The sequence below is a fragment of the Crocodylus siamensis genome, chromosome 14 (assembly GCF_052110815.1).
Source record: "Crocodylus siamensis isolate JL-2025a chromosome 14, ASM5211081v1, whole genome shotgun sequence".
In the NCBI taxonomy this organism is placed as follows: Eukaryota; Metazoa; Chordata; order Crocodylia; family Crocodylidae; genus Crocodylus; species Crocodylus siamensis.
Genome location: NC_143408.1, coordinates 9,918,444 through 9,938,492, shown reverse-complemented (window position 1 = coordinate 9,938,492; position 20,049 = coordinate 9,918,444). Strand labels below are relative to the sequence as shown.

Here is a 20,049-nt window from a genome sequence, read left to right as displayed (position 1 = left end):
AAACAACCCCAGCAAAGTGTACATCTAACCTCCTCTCAAAGACCCCCAGGGTAGAGGCCAGCACCACTTCTCTTGGAAGTTGGCTCCAGATCCTAGCCGCCCTAACTGTGAAGTAGCGCCTCCTGATATCTAGCCTAAATCTACCCTCTGCCAGCTTGTGACCGTTATTCCTGGTCACTCCTGGCAGTGCTCGGGGGAACAGGGACTTCCCCAGTGCCTGCTGATCCCCGCTGACTGGTTTGTAACACGCCACTAGATCCCCCCTCAGCCTTCTCTTGTGGAGGCTGAACAGGTTTAGATCCTGTAGCTTCTTCTTGTAGGGCCTGCCCTGCTGCCTCCTGATCATGCGAGTGACCTCCTCTGGACCCTCTCCACATTGTCCACATCCCTCTTGAAGTGCGGCGCCCAGAACTGGATGCAGTACTCCAGCTGCGGCCTGACCAGTGCCACACAGAGAGGGAGGATCACCTCCCTGGACCTGCTCGAGATGCATCTGTGGATGCATAAGAAGGTGCGGTTGGCCTTCCTGACTGCATCCCCACACTGCCAGCCCATGTTCATCTTGGCATCAACGATGACTCCAAGATCCTTTTCTGCCTCTGCACTGACAAGAACGGAGTTCCCCAGCCTGTAGGTATGGAGCCGGTTGTGCCTCCCCAGGTGCATCACCTTGCACTTGTCAGTGTTGAATCCCATCCTGTTCCCATCCACCCACCCTTGTAACCTGTCTAGGTCCGATTGCAGCCTATTGCATCCTTCTAGCGTGCCCACATCCCCCCCACATCTTAATGTCATCCATGAATTTGAACAGGGTGCTTTTTATCCCCTCGTCCAAGTCGCTGATGAAGATGTTGAACAGTGTGGGCCCAAGGACCGAGCCCTGCTTAACCACACTGCCCACATCCCTCCAGGTCGAAAATGACCCATCCATCACCACTCTCTGGGTGCGGCCCTCCAGCCAGTTGGCGACACATCTGACTGTGTGGGTGTCGACACCACAGCCCCCCAGTTTCTTAATGAGAACAGGGTGAGAGACAGTGTCGAAGGCCTTCCGAAAGTCCAGGAAGACTACGTCCACTGCTATGATTTGGTGATCTGATCATAGAAGGCCACCAGGTTGGTCTGATAGGACCTGCCACTGACAAACCCGTGTTGGTTGCCCCTAAGTATGAAATCCCCTGCTGGCCCCTCATGGATGTATGCCAGCATAATTTTCTTGAACAACTTGTCTAGGATCGAGGTAAGACTAACTGGCCTATAGGTTTCCCGGGTCCTCCTTCTTCCCCTTTTTGAAGATGGGAACCACGTTGGCCCTCTTCCAGTCCTCTGGCACTGCACCAGAGCACCACGAGTGCTCATAGAGCCATGCCAGGGGTTCTGCAATGACCTCAGCCAATTCCCGCAGTACTCTAGGGTTGAGATCGTCCAGACCGGCTGACTTGAATACATCCAGTCCCTCCAGAAGTTCCCTAACTAGTTCCTCACTAACCCTTGGCCCAGGTGCATCTCTCCTGGGGTCTGAGGGGGGCCCAGCTGGGGGGTGGCTGTTCCGGTCCCTGCTTAGGAAGATGGAGGCAAAGAAATTGTGTTAAATATGTTGGCTTTGTCGTCTGGTGTGAAGACCAAATTTCGTAATGTGTCCTGCAGGGGCCCCACATTACCTGGAACCTTCTTTTTACCCCCTATGTATTTAAAGAAGGACTTCTTGTTGTTCTTAATCCAGGAAGCTAGTCCCAGTCCCATCTCTGCCTTGGCCTTCCTGACTGCCCCCCTGCATCCTCGAGCAACTGCAGTGTAGTCATTCTTGGTGATGTCCCCTCCTTTCCATTAGGTGTGTGCCTCCCTTTTAGCTAGCAGACATTCCTGGGTGCTTTTGGTGAGCCATGGGGGCTTGTGTGCCCTCCTGCTCCCTTTGATCCTCGTTGGGATTACCTCTGGGCTTGGAGGATCGTCTCCTTGAGGAGCGACCACTCTCCTTGGACACCTGGCTCCCCTCCCCTATGGGACCTCAGTGCTTCCCTGACTATTCTCCTTAGCTTGTTGAAGTCCGCCTCCTGAAATCTAGGGTTGCTGCCTTGCTGCAGGCCTTTGTCACCTTGCGCTGGATGGTGAATTCCAGCAGGCGATGATCACCGTCAAATCGGGAATTTTGACCTGAGTCTTCAAACAAGACCAGGGCTCCCAAACTTGAGGATGAGGGGAGCGCCTTTCTCTTATCCAGCTATACCACCAAATGCAGGTTTTCTCTTGCCTCTTGCTAGCTTTTCTCTTTCTTTCTGAGTGGCCTGGACAGCCCCACACAAGTGTTTTTAGCAACAGGCCAGACCATAGAAGAGAGCAGAGATCAGGGAAAGGATTAACAACATTCCCCCACAACGTAAAGATCTAAATCCAGAAATACACAGAAAAGCAGAAGGTGAAGAAGCTAGATGGAGAAAAAGAGGGGAACCACAACAGAGGCAGAGACCCATGCTAAAGGCAAGAGAAGGCAAAAAGCCAGCAGGAGGGTCTGGAAACTTTTTCTGACTTTGGCCACTTTGCTTTCACAGCAGGAATGGAAGAGTAGACCCAGACTGGCAGATATCACATTCAGATTTCTTCTCAGCCCTGCCCCCAAACCCCATGTTCTTGACTGTCTGCTTTAGTTAGCATGCTTCAGAGGAGGGGCAGATGGGAAATCTTCAGAGGAATCAGCTGACAAAGCAGAGAATAACTACAGTGGCAAGAAATCATGTCAGTCAGAGATTCCTAGTAGCTGGTGGTGCCTTGTTAACTTCAGGGAAAGGGAAGCAGCAGCAAAATGGCAGGGTTAGGCCAGGTCAGCCTGGTTAGCCATCCATGAGACCTCTGTATATCGACTCATAAGAAAGGGCTGCTGTGCTGAGACCAGGGGCATGGACAAATGTATATTTTAGCTGCTTTAAAAAGGGAAAGAGAGCTGTTCTGCTTAGAAAGGGTGCAGTAGCCATTACACTGTAACTGGACATTACGCCATAACAGCTGGAACTGTTATGTGCTTGAGCCTGTAGAGATGCAAGTTAGCTCAGTCACCCTAGCTTTAATTGTGGATTAAAGCTGGAGTGGTTTGGCTCCATTTGGGTTGTTATGGAGTCATGCAGAACTAACAGCTGCATCATGGGTGACTGGTGCCTCCTGAGTCTGGGGGAAGAACCCGCAGGTGCCGCCGGAGCGCTGTTGGTGGTGTGGGTGGAGCTGGAGAGCTCCCACAGACCTGTCACTGTCAGGAGGGGCACATGCCCCTCCGTAGCCCCCTTACACATTGCCTGTGTGCTAACAGTTTTGGTATCCTTTGATATTGATACAATTGTTAGATATGTTCACACCCTTAAAACTAAATTTTCTCCAGTAAGAAGAGGTGGGCAAGCTTGGCTGGAATTTTATTTTAAACAGATGTTTCTGTAGCAACTGACCTTCTCAGAGGCTCTCAGAAGTTTCTCATGCTAACTCCCCACTGGAATTTCAGCAATCCCAGCTGTCTCCCTTCCCACCTATGCTGGAGTGATATGATGAGTGGAGCAGATGGACTCCTGGCTCTTGTGCATGTCAGCTGGCCTACCCCATAGAAGTGCTGATGCTGTGGGTGTGACCCAGCCACTGTTGTATCAGACTAGACACACTGCCCAAAGGCAGTGCCGTCCCCATGTCAGTAAGTTTGTAGGCATAGGCAGTTGCTTACTGTCAAATGTCACTGACTTCAGTCTACAATTTTAAAATTTCACATATTCAAGGGGAACAGGAAAGAGTTTGGTTCTGTACCGTGGACTCAGGGCTGGATAGTTGGAGGTGGGTGGCGGGTGGGACAGTGGCTATGTCTCAGTCCTAGGAACAAGCTCTGGCTTCCAGAATTGGAACCCTTCCCATCCCCTTTTGAAAGTGAAAGGGCCATGGGTGTGAGTGCTCTGTGGCATTTGGCATCTATTACCCTCTACTGTGCACTCACCAGCGTCCAAAGGACATAGATAGTAAAAAGTGCTATAGTAAGTGCTATGAGTCCAATGGCCTCCAGCCGGCTGTTGAACTGTAAGTGATCCTGTGCTCCACGAAGACACAACCAGCCTGAGATCGCTGCCAGTGGCGTAATGAACAGAAAACACACCATGTCGCAGAAGAGAGTCCTCTTCTCATTTCGAGGACCAGGATCCTTCAGCCACTACAAAAAAAGAAAAGGAGAGAGAGGATTAATCTGTGGCACAGAGGGCTAACGTACAGGACCTACTATTCTGCAGAGGAAGAGGAAGCTTACTGTGAAGCATGAGAGTCACAAGGCTTCAAGGAAATTAAAAAATTCTAAGCATGTTTTCTGCAACAGAGAAGCACAAGCACTAACCTACGTATTTGTGCAGAGAGGATGTAGTGATATAAGGCGGCACTGGAAAGTCTCAGAGCAGTAGCTCCCAGACAGACCAGCAAAGCACAGGCTGCCGCTGGTAGACAGGAAATTTGAGACTCCAATGGCACACTATTTTCCCAAGCACCACTGGGTTCCAGCACCAATGTGTGTTGGAATCGTGTAGCCCAAGTGTGTCAAACTCATCTGGCTCCACATGAGGGGCATGGGGCTGGTTTGTGGGGCAGATTGGAGCCATCTCTACATGTTGGAGACCAGCTCTACATGTTGAAGCCAGTCCATAGGGCTGGGCTGGTGCAGGCACTGTGTACAACAAACAAAACCAAATAAATCCTTGGTGCAGTAAAACAGTCTCCTACAGATGTGCAGATGGGTGCAGGATGTCCAGTCTACGGGTATAAACAGACATTGCTTGATGTCACATTTGTGCTACCATAAAAATGTTTATGGCAGCACAAAAGGTGAACAAACAGATGTCCCTACCCCTTGTCATGCCGTATCAGTAGCTGGAACAAAACGTAGTGTAAAACAGTGCTGCTTTATTGCAGTGAATGTCTATTTGCTCTGTGGCTAGAGTGCAGGCAGCCTAGAGTTGCCCACACTCTCCAGGCCCCCCGGCTTAAGTGTCCTGATCCTGTGCACCCTAGGAACTCCCACACAGGATTGGGCCCCTCAAGCCCCAGGAAAATTGCCTGGTTTTCCCCACCCAGAGAAGTGCTTTGGGGAATCTCAGGACACTTCTCTGTAAGTCAGGGAAGTCAAGGCTCCTTGCTTACAGAGAGCTGCCTCAGGCTTTCTTGGGAAGCGCGGGACTCAGGGAACCGCAACTGCCCCGTGCCTCCGCACTGGAACCCGTTGCTAACCTGTGCTTCACACCGACGCATGGGTTGGTTCAGGTCCCAGCAAGGAGGTGGGGGTGATGCAGGACCCAATGAATTCCCAGTGACCTGTGCCTCTGATATGTTGTGGGTTCAGCAACAACACTCTGGACACTGCTGTGTTCAACTAACCATTAGTTATTATTATAACGCCCTGGAATCATATCCGGTGGATCTTAACAAGTGCATCAGTAAATGTATGCAGATCTTATACCTGCTCTGCCTCTGACTTGACCCAGTCCAGTCCTGTGGAGGGAGAGGAACCAAGGATGCTGCTGGCTCCACAGAATGTGGAGTCCCCAGTGCTGCAAGACTGCCACAAAGCAACTGAACCCCCTACAGCGCTAAACACGAGGGCTTTGGCCTTCAAGGGACAGTACAAGGAAAACACAATAAGCCACAACACCCCTTCCCCCTAGCCAGAATAGTCCGCCAACCTTTCAGGAGGACTCTGCTTCCACTGTGGTCTTCCCATAGAACCGGACTCAGTGAGGGGTTCAGCGGATGGTGGCCCTGTCAGCCTATCTGGAGACTCAACAGCGATACTTCCTTCTGACGGTGATGGAAAAGGGTTTGCATTGGTGGAAACAGGTAGGCACTTCTCCAACAAATCCACGTCTGTCGGTGGTGGATTGGTGCTTGCAGATTGCTCAGGTGTAGGGTTATCAGTAGGAGAACGCCCACGCAGCTGGTCCACATGACGTCACCAAACTTGTCCAGTCAGTCTGGACTGTATATGATATGGGTCCTGTGGCGCTTACAGTTTTAGAGTGAACCCACTGTGGGCCTGATCTGTAGCTCCAAGCAAACACAGTCTCTTGTGGAATGAAAAGACGTAAGGTACCAGATGCCAATATGGAGTCCAAGTCCTTTTCTTTCCTAAACTGTCTCTCACAAGGTGTGGTTTAACATGGTCAAGGCGTGTCTTGAAACAACGACCCATAAGAAGTTCCGATAGGCTGGACCCCATTGTAGGGCAAGGAATTACACATTGAGCAGAAAGAAATCTGGCCAGTCTGGTAGACCAGTCTCCTACAACAGTCCTTTTGTAGCTTGCCCATTGGCCATTCGCTCAGCTTGCCCATTGGCCTGTGGCCTGTGAGGTGCAATGGGAACAGTTCGAATGAGGTTGCAGCTGGCAAAATCTTGGAACTCGGCTGAGGTGAATGTGCTGCCATTATCAGAAATGATGGTGTCAGGCACCCCATGGGTTGCACACAGCTGATGGAGAGCTGTGATAGCAGCAGTTGATATAAGAGTCAAAACAGTAATCACTTCAAGCCATTTTGAGTACAAGTCAACAACAATTAAGAAATTCTTACCTTGGAAAGGGCCAGCAAAATCAATGTGGGCGCATGACCTGGGTTCCTTTGTCATTTCCCAAGGGAATACTAGTGCCTTTGGTGGATTATGATGGGTTGCTTGACAAATGCTGCACTCCCTCACAACTCTTTCTATGTCACTGTCCACACCTGGCCACCATACATAACTTCTAGCCAGTGCTTTCATCCTCAGTGCTCGGATGTGCTGCATGCAGCATTGTAAGTATGATTTGGCGCCCTGCTTTTGGAATTACAACACAATTTCCCCACAAGAGGCAACCCTTGTGTGCAGACAGCTCATGCTGACGTGATGAAAATGGCCTGAATTCCTCAGCCAATTTGTCTGCAGGCCAGCCCCTCCACACCCAGTTGAGGATAGGGGCAAGGATAAGGTCTTTTGCAGTCATCCTTGCTATCTGATGAGCTTAAAGAGGGGCTTCTGGCATGGATTCCAGCCTGAGGACTTCTGTTGGTGGAGAAGAACCACAATCAGGTATTTGTAGTGGTAGGTGGCTCAATGCATTGGCATTTGCAGTTGTTTTCCCAGGTTTGTACACAAGTGTATAATCATATGCATTTAGCATGATGCTCCAGTGTTGCATATGGGGAGACAAAATAGGAGGAGTTGGTTTGTCTGTAGTAAAAATTCCAAGAAGGGGTTTGTGGTCCGTTCGGATTTCGAATTTGTGGCCATAAACGTAACTGTGAAATTTTGTAACTCCTGCAATGATTGCCAATGTTTTTTTTTTTTATCAATCTGTGTGTAATTCCTCTCGGTTGAAGTCACTGTTCTTAAGTAAAAAGCCATGGGTGAGTCTGTGCCATCAGGCAATGTGTAACTGAGGACAGCGCCAACACCAAATGGCGAGGCATCACAAGTAATGGACAGTGGCTTCTCCTCATCATAGTGAACAAGGATATCCGCAACTTCTTGATGCCCTAGAAGGCTTTGTTGTGTTGGCAAGTCCACTTCCACTGAGCTCCTTTATCCAGTAAGCGATGAAGGGGCTCTGCTACTGTGGCTTTGTCTTTCAAGAAGATGTGATAAAAGTTGAGAAGTCCTGAGAATGCTTGAAGATCCTGCCTGCATTTTGGTATAGGGGCATCATGTCTTCAACTGGGTGAACGCCAGAAGCATCAATCTGATATCCCAGAAAGCTGATACTGGAAACTCCCAGACGGCCCCATGATCAACACATCATCAAAGTTTGGAACAACCCTGGGAATTCCTGCTAGCATTTTCTCCATGAACCACTGGAAAATTCCTGGTGCCAAAGAAATTCCAGACCGGAGGCGCTTGACACAGAGCGCTCCCCAGTAGGGAGCCTAATTATTGTTTGGGCCTCAGCAGCCCTGTCATCCATTATCAATTGCTGGTAGGCTTGAGCGAGGTCAAGGTTGGCAAAAACCTTCCCTCCTGCAAGAACAGACAGTAACTGGTTAATGGCAGGCACTGGGTGCGGGTCCTGCTTAAGTGTTTTATTAAACAGTGTACTTGTAACCTCCACAGATACGAACACTGCCGTTAGGTCTTAAAACAGGAACGATTGGTGTGGCTCAACTTGTATGTACGACTGGCTCGAGGACCCCTCGAGAGAGAGTGCAGAGAAGTCGATTTAATTCTGCATCCATTTTCAGCCGCAGTGAGAAAGGTACATCCCCAGCCTCCATAAATTTCATAGACATTAGGGCTGGAAGGGACCTCAGGAGATCATCGAGTCCAGCCCCCTGCCATCGAGTCCAGCCCCCTGCCCAAAGATAGGATCCATCTGGAACGTCCCAAAAGTGAACCAGAGTAAATTCCTAATTCCCTGGAGAATACCTAGGGAAACTCCCTTGCAAGCCTTTCCAGACTTTCTGCGCAGAGACTGTGTACGCCTTGAATACTCATTCCCAATGGTGAGAACCAATTTCTCCTCAGAAGACTTTTTTGGGAACCTTTAGTGACAATGAGGGGTAGACGCTGTCTAACAGATCCATACTGGACATCAACACTGCAGCTACCCAGCTTCTACAATCTGTCCGTTGTAGTCACGCAGGTGGCACTCAGGTTTCACTAACTTGGGGAGAGGGTGCCGAAACAACTGGAAAAATGTGTTTTCATCTATGAGGGATACTCCTGAACTGCAGTCCACTTCCATTTTGCACTTCTTTCCATTTATTACTACAGTTGAATTGTAGCAGAACCTTGAATTTCGACACCAACATTTTGAATCAAATATGGGTTTTGTACCTCATGTTCTGGGGAGGACTCTAATCTGTGAGTGGTTTGGGAGTGAATACATTTGCCACAGTCTTTTTGGCTCCCAGACCTGGCCTTCAAGCGGCAAACCCTCTCTCTGTGGCCCTTGCAGGCACGACACTCCTCATTCCTAGACCTGCACTCCCTTCATCTGCGTTGTCCGCCACAACTCAGACGTCTGTGGGGTATCATTTGCTTGTGATGATCTGATTTCTTGATCTTTTTGGAGTAAGTGAACATTGCTGGAGAACGCCTGGCGAATTTCTCTCACATTATGGGATGCTGCTTCAGCTGCCAATGCTTTTTCTTGTGCAGTAGCCAAGGTCAGTTTTGTTTCAGAGAGCAGGCAGTGTTGCATTGCTTCATCTTGAACCCCACAGATGAGATGGTCGCGAAACAGGCCATAGGAGATCACTGAACTCATAAAATTCGGCAAAGCGACAGAGCTCACCAGGTAATCTGCTATGCCTTCATTGGCCTTTTGGTCCCATTTAAAAAAATGAAATCTCTGCAGGGTAACAGATGGCCTTGGGCAAAAATGTGCCTTTAGCAGGGCAATTAGTTCAGCATAGGACTGAGTGTTTGGTAAGGCAGGTGCTGTGAGGGAATGGACAATGGCAAATGTTTTGGCACCACAAACGGTCAGGAGGATGGTGTGCTTCTGTTCTGGATTTTCCACTTTGTTGGCTTCCAGGTAATAGGACAGCCTCTCGACGTAACAGTCCCAAGCTGGCTGGCTCACATCAAATTCTTCTATATGACCCAATGTGGCCATTTTAACTAACATCAGCCGTAATAGAGAGAGAAGAAGAAGAAAAAAAAGCTTCACTCTGATCACAAAGCACAGCCTGGTCTCAGAACGTCATCCCACAGTCTTGGGGTGTCTTCTCAGCAAAGCATCCCATCCTCGTCGCCGGATGATATGTTTTGGGTTCAGCAACAACACTCTGGGCACTCCTGTGTTGAACTAACCGTTATTTATTATTATAACCCTCTGGAATCATATCCATCAGTGTATATATGCAGATTTTATCTCTGACTTGACCCAGTGCAGTCCTGTGGAGGGAGAGGAACCGCTGGCTCGTCACGGTGGAGAACATGGAGTCCCCAGCGCTGAAAAACTGCTACAAGCAACACAACCCTACAGTGCTGAACACGAGGGCTTTGGCCTTCAAGGGGCAGCACAAGGAAAACACAGTAAGACACAACAGTGGGACCCATGCTGATCTGTGCCTCCAAGTGAAGCATGGGTCAGCACAGGACTCAGTGTGGGCCCCAGCACAGAGGCATGAGATTCTGGGAACTCCCCGGGTCCGCACTGCTCCATGCCTCCTCCTGGGAGCCAGGCCGACCCACGCTACATGCAGAGGCACCGTTTGATGTAGGTCCCAGCATGGAAGCGCATGGCTGCATGGGTCCCAGTGCCGAGGCACAGGGCACTGGGGATTCCCTAGGCCCCATGTCTCTATGCTGGGACTCACATGAGCTTTCCCTGCTTACAGAAATTCCCCGTAGAGTTCCCAGGACTGCCTTGCGCTGACCCATGCCTCCATGTTCCCACACACTGACCTGTGCCTTTGAGCACATCGTGGATTGGTGTGGGACTCAGCGCAGTCCCCAGCAAGAAGGTGCAGGGCAGCAAGAGCTGCGGAGAATCCCCAGATCAGGAGAACCCATCACTTGTCCCATACTGGGGCCCCTACCAGATGCTGGACAACAGGCAACATATGTTTCATCTCATTAAGCAAATCAGCATCCTACCACAGCTGATTCACTTCATTTCCTAATGTCTGTTTTTAACCTAATGGATGCTGGGGCAAGGTAATTCAACAGCAAGATGGTGCTTCCACTGAGCAGGTAGCAGAAAACTGGCATAGACAATCTGCTGACTTTAAGAAGCAGAAAACCAAGACGGAAAAAAACAGAGGACAGAAAATCTATCTGAAAACCTTGTTTCTGAACCCTGGGGCAGGCTGGGAAGCCAGCCATGGCAGCTACAGTGTCAGAAAATCAAGCAGTCCAGAGAAGGTGGCTCAGGCCCCTTCTCTCATAGACCATCGTGTGCCCCAAATGGAGCCTCTGTGACAGATCCCAGGAGCGAGGACAAGCCTCCCTGTTCCTAAGAGCCCAGACAGGAAACACTGAAACTGCCCAATCTGAAGGACGGGCAGGGAGCTCTGAGTGCTCCCCGAAGGAAAAGGCTGTACATGATCTGGCTGCTCTTTCTCCGACACCGCCTGGGGAAGCAGCTTGCTCTGCAGAGAAATAATTCTGTGGACAAGGAGCAGAAATCTCTGTTTGAGCTGACAAAACAAAGTCAGAATCACTTCCATTCTGGTAGGGGAAACGGGAGGTCATGTTACATGACGCTCCCCAGACAAGACTCCAGATAAGGACTATGGCGCTAAGGAAACTCATTAGGTGCGAGACAGAAGTCACTGCTCCAATGTTTCCCTGCCCTCTTTACTGACTTGCTCCGTCATTTCTGTTGGGTATTTGATGGTTCAGTGGTTCCCTCCACAATGCACCCTGCTCTGTATTACCATTATAAGTCTGTGAAAAGGTGGCTTCTGTTGCTTCTTGCTGGTTAGCAAGAATGCAGCTCTCTCATGAATGGCCCAGGGTTCCCCTTTCCTGAAGCACGGGAGAACTGACAGCAACTCTTGTTTTCTGTGAAAATGTTGATTTACTAAAATAAAATGAGCCAGTTTTTTAGTTGAACTCCATCTGACAACAGGAATTCAATAGGAATTGTTCCAGTCTTCCTGCAGAGACGCTATTTTTAAAGACCAAAACAAAATCCACAAACACAAGAAGCAGCAGCTGCAGCTACAGAGATACCCAGGATTAGGATACCTTCGTAACCTAGGCACCAGACCTGCAGGGCTGTTTTGTGACCTCCTCACTCAAAACTCTGACAGATCCACAGCAACATGGAGCAATGATGAGGAAAGGGAAGCCTCCCTGGGAGCCAGAGGCCACTCAGGCACGCACAATATCACGTGGAAGAATCCAGTGGAGCAAGTGTCATGGAAGGGTCACAAAGCTCAAAGCAGAGTCAGTTGTGTGCAAATCATATAATTAGCTATTAACTCCATAGAAAATGACATGGTAAATTAGCATGAACTCTACTTCCAGAGGGAGCTTCTTTCTCACTAGGTCCCCGTAGCTGCATGCTTCAGCAACAGCAGAGCAGGCCCAGAGAACAAGGGTCAGGCTCCTCGGAGTACAGGTTGAGGACCTAACTGAGAGCGTTAGTAATTTGTTGAGTGAAGAAAACAAAATGAGACAGTGAAATAATACAGAGCCACTTAAGCCAAAAGCTGCTTACACTCATAGGCTGCACTAATCTATTTACATCTTCCTGTTCTTCAGAAGTAGTTTAATATTAGAAAGCAGCATGAACCCTTAGGAGAATCACCTGGCATCAGACTGGCACGAGCTGCAAGGATTAAGCTAACTGCCTGCAGGAATCTGGGCTCAGTACAGAAGCCCAGGCCCTTGCTGCTCAATGTCTTGCACTCTGCAGCAGCTCCCAGCCTTGCTCCAACCTTTGACCCTCATGCTCATTCCTGCCTTGCCTCTTTTTTGAACCAAGACACCTTGCTCCTGCTTCCCCATTGTGTATTCTCCCAGCTCCTGTTTTCCGGCCTGGTCTTGGCTATGGACTACAGACTAGGAACATAATTTGGGCTCTTAATCCCTTTGTGCAGGCATGCCCTCTTGATCTGATTCCTTGCAGACCTACGTGCTGGTTTAATTTCACACTCCTTTAGACTGCTTATGCCCCAATCCTAACTATCTAACCTGCCAAAAGGATCCTTTCCCTGCCATCCCCTGGGGAAGCACTGGACTGTACACATATGGACTTTTCCCCAGCTTCCTCCCTGCAGAGGCTTTGACGGCCAACCTACAGAACCTGCAGGCCCAAACAGGAGCCCTGCCGGCACAGACTACAGCCCTGATGGGCCAAGACAAGACACGAAAAGAGGAAAATGTGCTCCTGCAGGCACAGAAGGCACAAGCTGAGGCTATGATCGCCCCTGCAGTATCATGTCCTCATCATTCCCCAAACCCAAAATACCTGTGACGGACCAACTAATGGAAACCCAGGCAAGTTCATGGGTTTCTTGAATCAGTGCCACCTCATTGTACCCTTAGACTTACCCCACGGACAGGTTTAGGCCTATTTGTTACTCACCAGTGCAGTGGGCATCGGTCCACCAGGAAACTGTAACCCCCCACCCCTGTTTTTAGAGAGAGGCCACTAAATGTGTGACAACAGATCATGGGACAAAAAAAGAAAAAAGGGGCCAGATGTGAAGGTAAAAGGTTAATAAGCCATGCATGGAGGAGTTGACAGGAAGACAGTACCACAGTCTTCCAGGTTCCCTCTGGGCTTGGCCTCCTTCCTGGCTTGGTAGATGCAGCGTCTGGACAGGGCCAAGAGGAGTTTGACCAGGAAGTCCCAGGACTTGGTGAGGTAATGGATGGGGAGTGTATAAAATAAAAGGTGCAGGGAGAAGTGCAACCAGAACCACAGCAGCTGAATCCTGCATAGTCAAGGTAGGCATGCAACAAGGTCTCATTTTGTCCAAAGAAGGGACAAGTGTCAGGGGAATTGGTTAAGTGCACCTCTACCACTCATCTCGACCCATTAGTGGATCTCTGTATCGTTGCAGACCACTATCTGACAGAGAGGAGGGTGGAGCAAGCAGGAGTCCCCAGATGGGCTCCTCCACTGCTGTCCTCAACCTTGCTTAGGTGACCAGAGGCAACTGAGCCTATGCAAGTGGATCCAGCATGGCCATATCTATCTGAGATGGAAAGAAACCAACAATGAATGACAGACTCATGCTTTTACTCTGGATACTATGCAGGTAGGAAACCCTAAGATACATCCTCAATAGAAGGGCCCAAGCTGGGTGTTGGACATGCCCCTCAAGTTTCCATACCTTGCCCTGTTATGTCTCTTGCAAGGGTTACTATCACTACAGGTCACCAGCGCTCTCATCTCCAGGTGGTGCTTTACCTGAGTCACCTGGCCATTAGGGCTGTGCAAAACTTCGGTCCCTGATTCAGTTCAGCAGAGATTCAGCCCAATTTGGTGTCTGAGTCTCCAAATCCGAATCAAATCAGAATACCCTTTAATCTCTCCAAATCAATTCAGAACCCCTGAATCGAATCAGAGGACTCTTTAATCTCTCTGAATCGATTTGGAGATTCGGACATAGATACAGCTTTAAATATTTTTTCTACATACCTCTAGGTAGCAGGGGCTCTGAGTGCTGTGGTGCTGGGGCAGATGCAGTGTCCCACAGAAGCATGGGGGACTCCCCAGCGTGCTCAGCAGCAGACCCGAAAACAGACCAGAAGCACTTCTGGTCCACTTCCAGGTCCACCGGGGAGCATGTTGGGCCCCCCCTGCCCACAACCCCCCGGCTTAGCGACTGGTGCCTCCTGGGTCTGGGGGGGCACCTGGGGTCCACCTGCGGCCCATTGCCAAGCTGGGGGGCAATGGGGGGTGGGGGAGGCTGGCAGACCCAGAAGTGGATCAAACACATTACAGGCATTTTGAATACCATGTAATGCCCTTTGCTTTGTGCAACTCCCCCACTATTTTCCAACATTTTGTAAACTATATGTTTCAGGATGTTCTGGATCAGTTAGTCATTATCTACTTAGACATATTTTGCTTTTTTCAGATATGCAGGAATTTCATGATCAACACGTGTGTTTTGTGTTACAGAGGTTGAGGACCACAACCTATGCCTAACTCAAAAAAATCTGAGTTTGACATGACCAACACTGATTTCGTAGGGTACACCATCTTACCAGAGGGGTAAAGGATGGACCTACAGAAGGTGGCTGCAGGGATCAAACTTCCGTATGAGAGGTCTGGAAGCAGCATTTCTTGAGGTTTGCAAACATTTATAGATGCAATATTAAAGGTTTCTTTCAACTCATTGTGCCCAGCATACCTTCACGGCTCAGAAAGGGACACAATGTGTATGGACTAGGGGGCACAGGGAGCCTTTGGAATGCCTGAAACAAGCATTTACCTCCACCCTTGTCCTGATTCACCCTGATCCCACAAAACCTTTTGTTGCAGAGGCAACCGCCTCCAGTTTTGCCATAGGAGTAATCCTGTCACAGCGTGTAGGGCCTTGGAACTTGCTACACCCCTGTACTTTCCATTCATGGAAACTAATGTCACCTGAAAGGAATTACACAGTCTGGGACAAGAAGCGTTTAGCCCAGTGGTGGGCAATTATTTCAGGTGGAGGGCTACTTACTGAGTTTTGTCTAGTTATCAAGGGCCACATGACAGGCAGCCAGGGGCAGATTAGTATTAATTTAATTAATTTTTTTAGGGGCCCCACAGGCCAGATAGAATGGCCTGCGGGCCACATTTTGTCCACCCCTGGTTTAGCAGGTAAGGGTGCTTTGAACAATGGTACCACCACCTATCGGGGGCTTGCTTTCCTCTGAGCTTCTTACAGATCAGAAAAACCTGGAAAATCTACACTCTGCTCAGAGTATGAATCAGTGCCAAATTTGGTGGATGCAGTTTTTCAGTAGGTTAAACTTGGTAAGCACCTATTGCCTAGGTAGCCAGAACAATAAGGTGAATGAATGCTCTTTCCTGATGAGATGAACACTACACCTCATGGCCCAAATCTCCTTCTTCTAGCCTATGCCCCACCAGTTTTTCATAGTACACAGTGGTTTCATAGTTTCATAGTTTCATAGTAGCTAGAGTCGGAAGGGACCTAGGCAGATCATCTAGTCCGACCCCCTGCCTTAGCAGGAAAGAGCACCGGGGTCAGATGACCCCGGCAAGGTGCTCATCCAACTTCCTTTTAAAAATCCCCAGGCTAGGAGCCTGCACCACTTCCCCTGGAAGCTGGTTCCAGGCCCTAGCCACCCTGACTGTGAAGTAGCGCCTCCTAATATCTAATCTAAACTTACCCTCCGCCAGTTTGTGACCGTTATTCCTGGTCACTCCTGGCAGCGCACGGGGGAACAGGGACTCCCCCAATACCTGCTGATCCCCCCTGACCAGTTTGTAGCAGGCCACAAGGTCCCCCCTTAGCCTTCTCTTGTGGAGGCTAAACAGGTTCAGGTCCCGTAGCCTATCCTCATAAGGCCTGCCCTGCTGACCCCTGATCATACGAGTGGCCCTCCTCTGAACTCTTTCCATATTGTCCACGTCCCTCTTGAAGTGTGGCGCCCAGAACTGGACGCAGTACTCCAGCTGCGGCCTGACCAGTGCCGCATAGAGGGGGAGGATCACCTCCCTGGACCTGCTCGAGATGCATCTGTGGATGCATGACAGGGTACGATTGGCCTTCTTGACTGCCTCCCCACACTGCCGGCCCATGTTCATCGTGGAGTCAATGACGACTCCAAGATCCTTTTCCGTCTCCGTGCTGGCAAGAGGGGAGTTCCCCAACCTGTAAGTGTGGTGCCGGTTCTTCCTCCCCATGTGCAACACCTTGCACTTATCAGTGTTAAACCCCATCCTATTCTCATCCGCCCACCGTTGCAACCTGTCAAGGTCAGCTTGTAGCCTATTGCACCCTTCTAGTGCACCCACATCCCCCCACATCTTAGTGTCATCAGCAAACTTGAACAGGGTGCTTTCTACCCCCTCATCCAAGTCACTGATGAAGATGTTGAACAGTGCAGGCCCGAGGACCGAGCCCTGCGGAACCCCACTGCCCACGTCCTTCCAGGTCGAGAAGAACCCATCCACTACCACCCTCTGGGTGCGGCCCTCCAACCAGTTGGCGACCCATTTGACCGTGTGGGCATCGACACCACAGTCTCCCAGCTTTTTGATGAGGACAGGGTGAGAGACAGTGTCGAAAGCCTTCCGGAAGTCCAAAAAGACTACATCCACAGCAACCCCTGCGTCTAATGATTTGGTGACCTGATCGTAAAAGGCCACCAGGTTGGTCTGACAAGACCTGCCACTGATAAACCCATGTTGGTTGCCCCTGAGCATGCATTCCCCCGCAAGGCCCTCCTGGATGTGTGCCAGGATAATTTTTTCAAAGAGCTTACCCGGGACTGAGGTCAGACTAACTGGCCTGTAATTTCCCGGGTCCTCTTTTTTTCCCTTTTTGAAGATAGGGACCACATTGGCCCTCTTCCAGTCCTCCGGCACCTCTCCAGAGCACCACGAGTGCTCATAGAGCCGTGCCAGGGGTCCCGCAATGACCTCAGCCAGTTCCTGTAGAACCCTAGGGTGAAGATCGTCCGGACCAGCGGACTTGAACACGTCCAGCCTCTCCAGAAGTACCCTAACTAACTCCTCGCTAACCCTTGGCCCAGGCGTGTCTCTCTCGGGGCCCGAGGGGGGCCCAGCAGGGAGGTGGCTGAACTGGTCCCTACTTAGGAAGACAGAGGCATATAGTCCCTGGACTAATAAAACACATCCAAGACACCTCTACGCAGGACCACTATGCCCAACAGTTGTGCAATGCAGAATCCTTCCCCAGTCAGATTTCCAAACTCACGATGGAATCTTGCATTATAGTCGCTGGATTTATGTCCCAAAAGGGTGGCCAGGGGTAGAGGTTCTGCAGTGATGTCACGATGCTCCTAGAGCCAGGCACTTTAGTGCCTCCAAGACATATAGGCCAGTCTCCCATCACTTTAGGTGGCTATAAATCAAGCAAGATATTAAGATGAACACTGATGCCTGTGCTCAGACAAAGGTTTTCTGTGCCAGGTCTGTGAGGCTCTTTCAGTCCTTGCACATCCTGCCACACTTTGGACCACAGTATCCATGGACTCTGTAGTTGAACTATCACACTCCAGGGACACACCAGCATCATGGTGGTAGTTAATTCCTTAATCAAGATGGCACACTTTACTGTGGTCCAGAATACCACAAGAGCTCAGGAAACAGTGTTTTCCAGATTCATGGTCTACCAGGAGAGATCATTTCTGATAGAGAGGCACAACTTATCTCTCAGTTCTAGAAGGATTCTGAAGGTGCAATTTCTGACCTCCTCTGCATATCACCACAGACAAATGGGCAGACTGAACAGGTTAACCAGACCTTGGAAAAGTACTGGGTAACCCTCCTCCCTGCAGCAGAATTTGTCTGTAACAATGCACCTCATGTCAGCACAAAGGATTTGGTCACACACATACCAGATACAAGAAAAACTATAGGAATGTCTATAAGCTGTTAAGAAAGCTTGTAAGAAGCAAGCTGACGGGGTCATTAGGCCACACTGGCATTTACTGCTGGGGACCACCACACCTCTGTGGCACTGCAGTGGCCAGTGTAGGAAGGGGGCTTCGGGCCACAATGGGGGTAGCCAGTGTACCACAAGTAACTTTGACTATGTACTTGAATATCTCTACAAATTAAGAACATAACTTGCACTGCTGAGCTCTGACACCTTGTGCAGCTTTGGCCCCAGATCTGGATTCCCTACAGACCCAAGTACTAGTTTAACCCCATGCTCCTCCAGATGGCTTATGCCCAAATCCTAACAATTAGGACTGAAAAGCCCACTTATCACAATGGCTCCCTAATCTGTCCTCATATTGATGGGCTGAAAGATGGCCACATCAGTGCTAAGGCAGTGTTGTGGGGGGACATTTGTATGGAAAGGTCCGATGTCTTCTCTTGGGCACTGGAATGGGGCATGAACAGAGCCCCATAGATCCTAGAAAGGCCCACCGTACTCAGGGGCTAGATCTGGTCCGTGATGCATTGTGCAGATTCACTTGAGCTAGCCCTGCATAGACTAGCCCCAGAACCGAAGGCAGCACAGCCACTTTCATGCAGTATCATGCCCAGGCTGATTAACTTGATTAAAAACAAGGCTTACTGGCCTAGGGTCCATGCTATGCAAATGTGGCTACAACTGGAATTAATAAGTGTAAAGATAACTTGAGGGTATCTGACACATGGAAAGGCTGGTTATAGGATTGCACAAGGGGTTTGAGGTTTGAGTAGGTGTGCTTCGGGACTGTATGTAGGGGCAGGGACAATCTGAGGCAAAAGTAAAGTCTGGTATGAATAACTAAACAAAGGGCTACAGTCCACATACATGTGAACCCACCTCCTTCAACCCTAGATGCAGCCCAGCTGGTACACACCAGCAGTCTCTGGGTTTTGGGGTAGACAGAGGGCAGTCTGACCTAATACGCTATAGATTCAAAGTAGTGAGAGCCTTGCCACTGTCTCTTACTGCAATCTTACATATATTTTCCGATACTTATCCCTCAGTGTTACTTTTCCATGCATAGGAGTTATCCCACTTCATTTCTCTAATGCCAGATTAGTTAGTTTTCTTTACCTACAATACCTTCCAGCTCTCCTGCTTGTTTCCATACTCCCTGCCTTTGTATACACTCAAAGATACTTTGCATTTTCTCTGCTGGATTTCTTCTCATCTGTTTTTGCCATACCGTAGTTACCAAGATCTTCTTCTGAATCAGGGCTGGGAGGGACCTCAGGAGGTCATCTGGTCCAAGTCCTTGCTCAAGGCAGGATCATCCTTAGCCAAACTATGTCATACAAATGCTTGTCTAACCTGTTCCTAAAACTACACAAACAGCTACAAAGCATATTGGTCCAAAACACCAAAGACCCTAACCTGTTACAGGTAAAGCAGGCACTGTCTATGTCCTGCTACTGCACGGATTGTTAAAATACACTCAAGAGAGCCAAGAAAGAGGACCAAGGGCCATAGTAGAAGTGTTCATGTTGCAACCCCTATCAAGTAAGACCTGCAAATTCTGCTAAAACTTCAAACCACATGTTTGACTTTACAAATCAATCAACTATAATCAATTATAATGCCTTGTGGCTGAAGTAGACATGAGCCCCCTTTAGGGCCAGCACTGACAGGACTGTCCGCAAACCTTGAAGGGTTTTCAACAATGAGTAAAGGACTGATTGCAAATTTGTGTAAGGAAGTCCAGTGCAATGTCTTGTGCCTATAAGAGATGCACTGAGGGCCTCATAATAACACTCGTTCAATACCTGGAATGACTATGGCGAATGAAAGACCACACAAGCAATTCTGGAAGCACCATATTTGTTAAAACTGGAATGGTCATAAACTGTACAGAAAGAAAGACTGAAGAAAACACTACTGAAATCCTGGCCACCAAATAGAGATGTAAATATCATTTGAAATATTATCCATTTAACCTCCTCCAATTATATCAGCTCAATGGTTAACCAATAGGTCATACCTAGGT

General features: G+C 49.3%; 1 protein-coding gene across 2 annotated transcripts in view; it reads right to left on the bottom strand.

Moving 5' to 3' along the window:
* Positions 1-20,049, bottom strand: part of MARCHF2 (membrane associated ring-CH-type finger 2) — a 108,479-nt gene that overhangs the window by 6,537 nt on the left and 81,893 nt on the right. For both annotated transcript variants that reach the window (XM_090027358.1, XM_090027359.1), the window contains exon 4: positions 3,962-4,171. In XM_090027358.1, the coding sequence (XP_089883484.1) occupies positions 3,962-4,171 (210 nt within the window). The remainder of the gene's footprint in view (positions 1-3,961; positions 4,172-20,049) is intronic.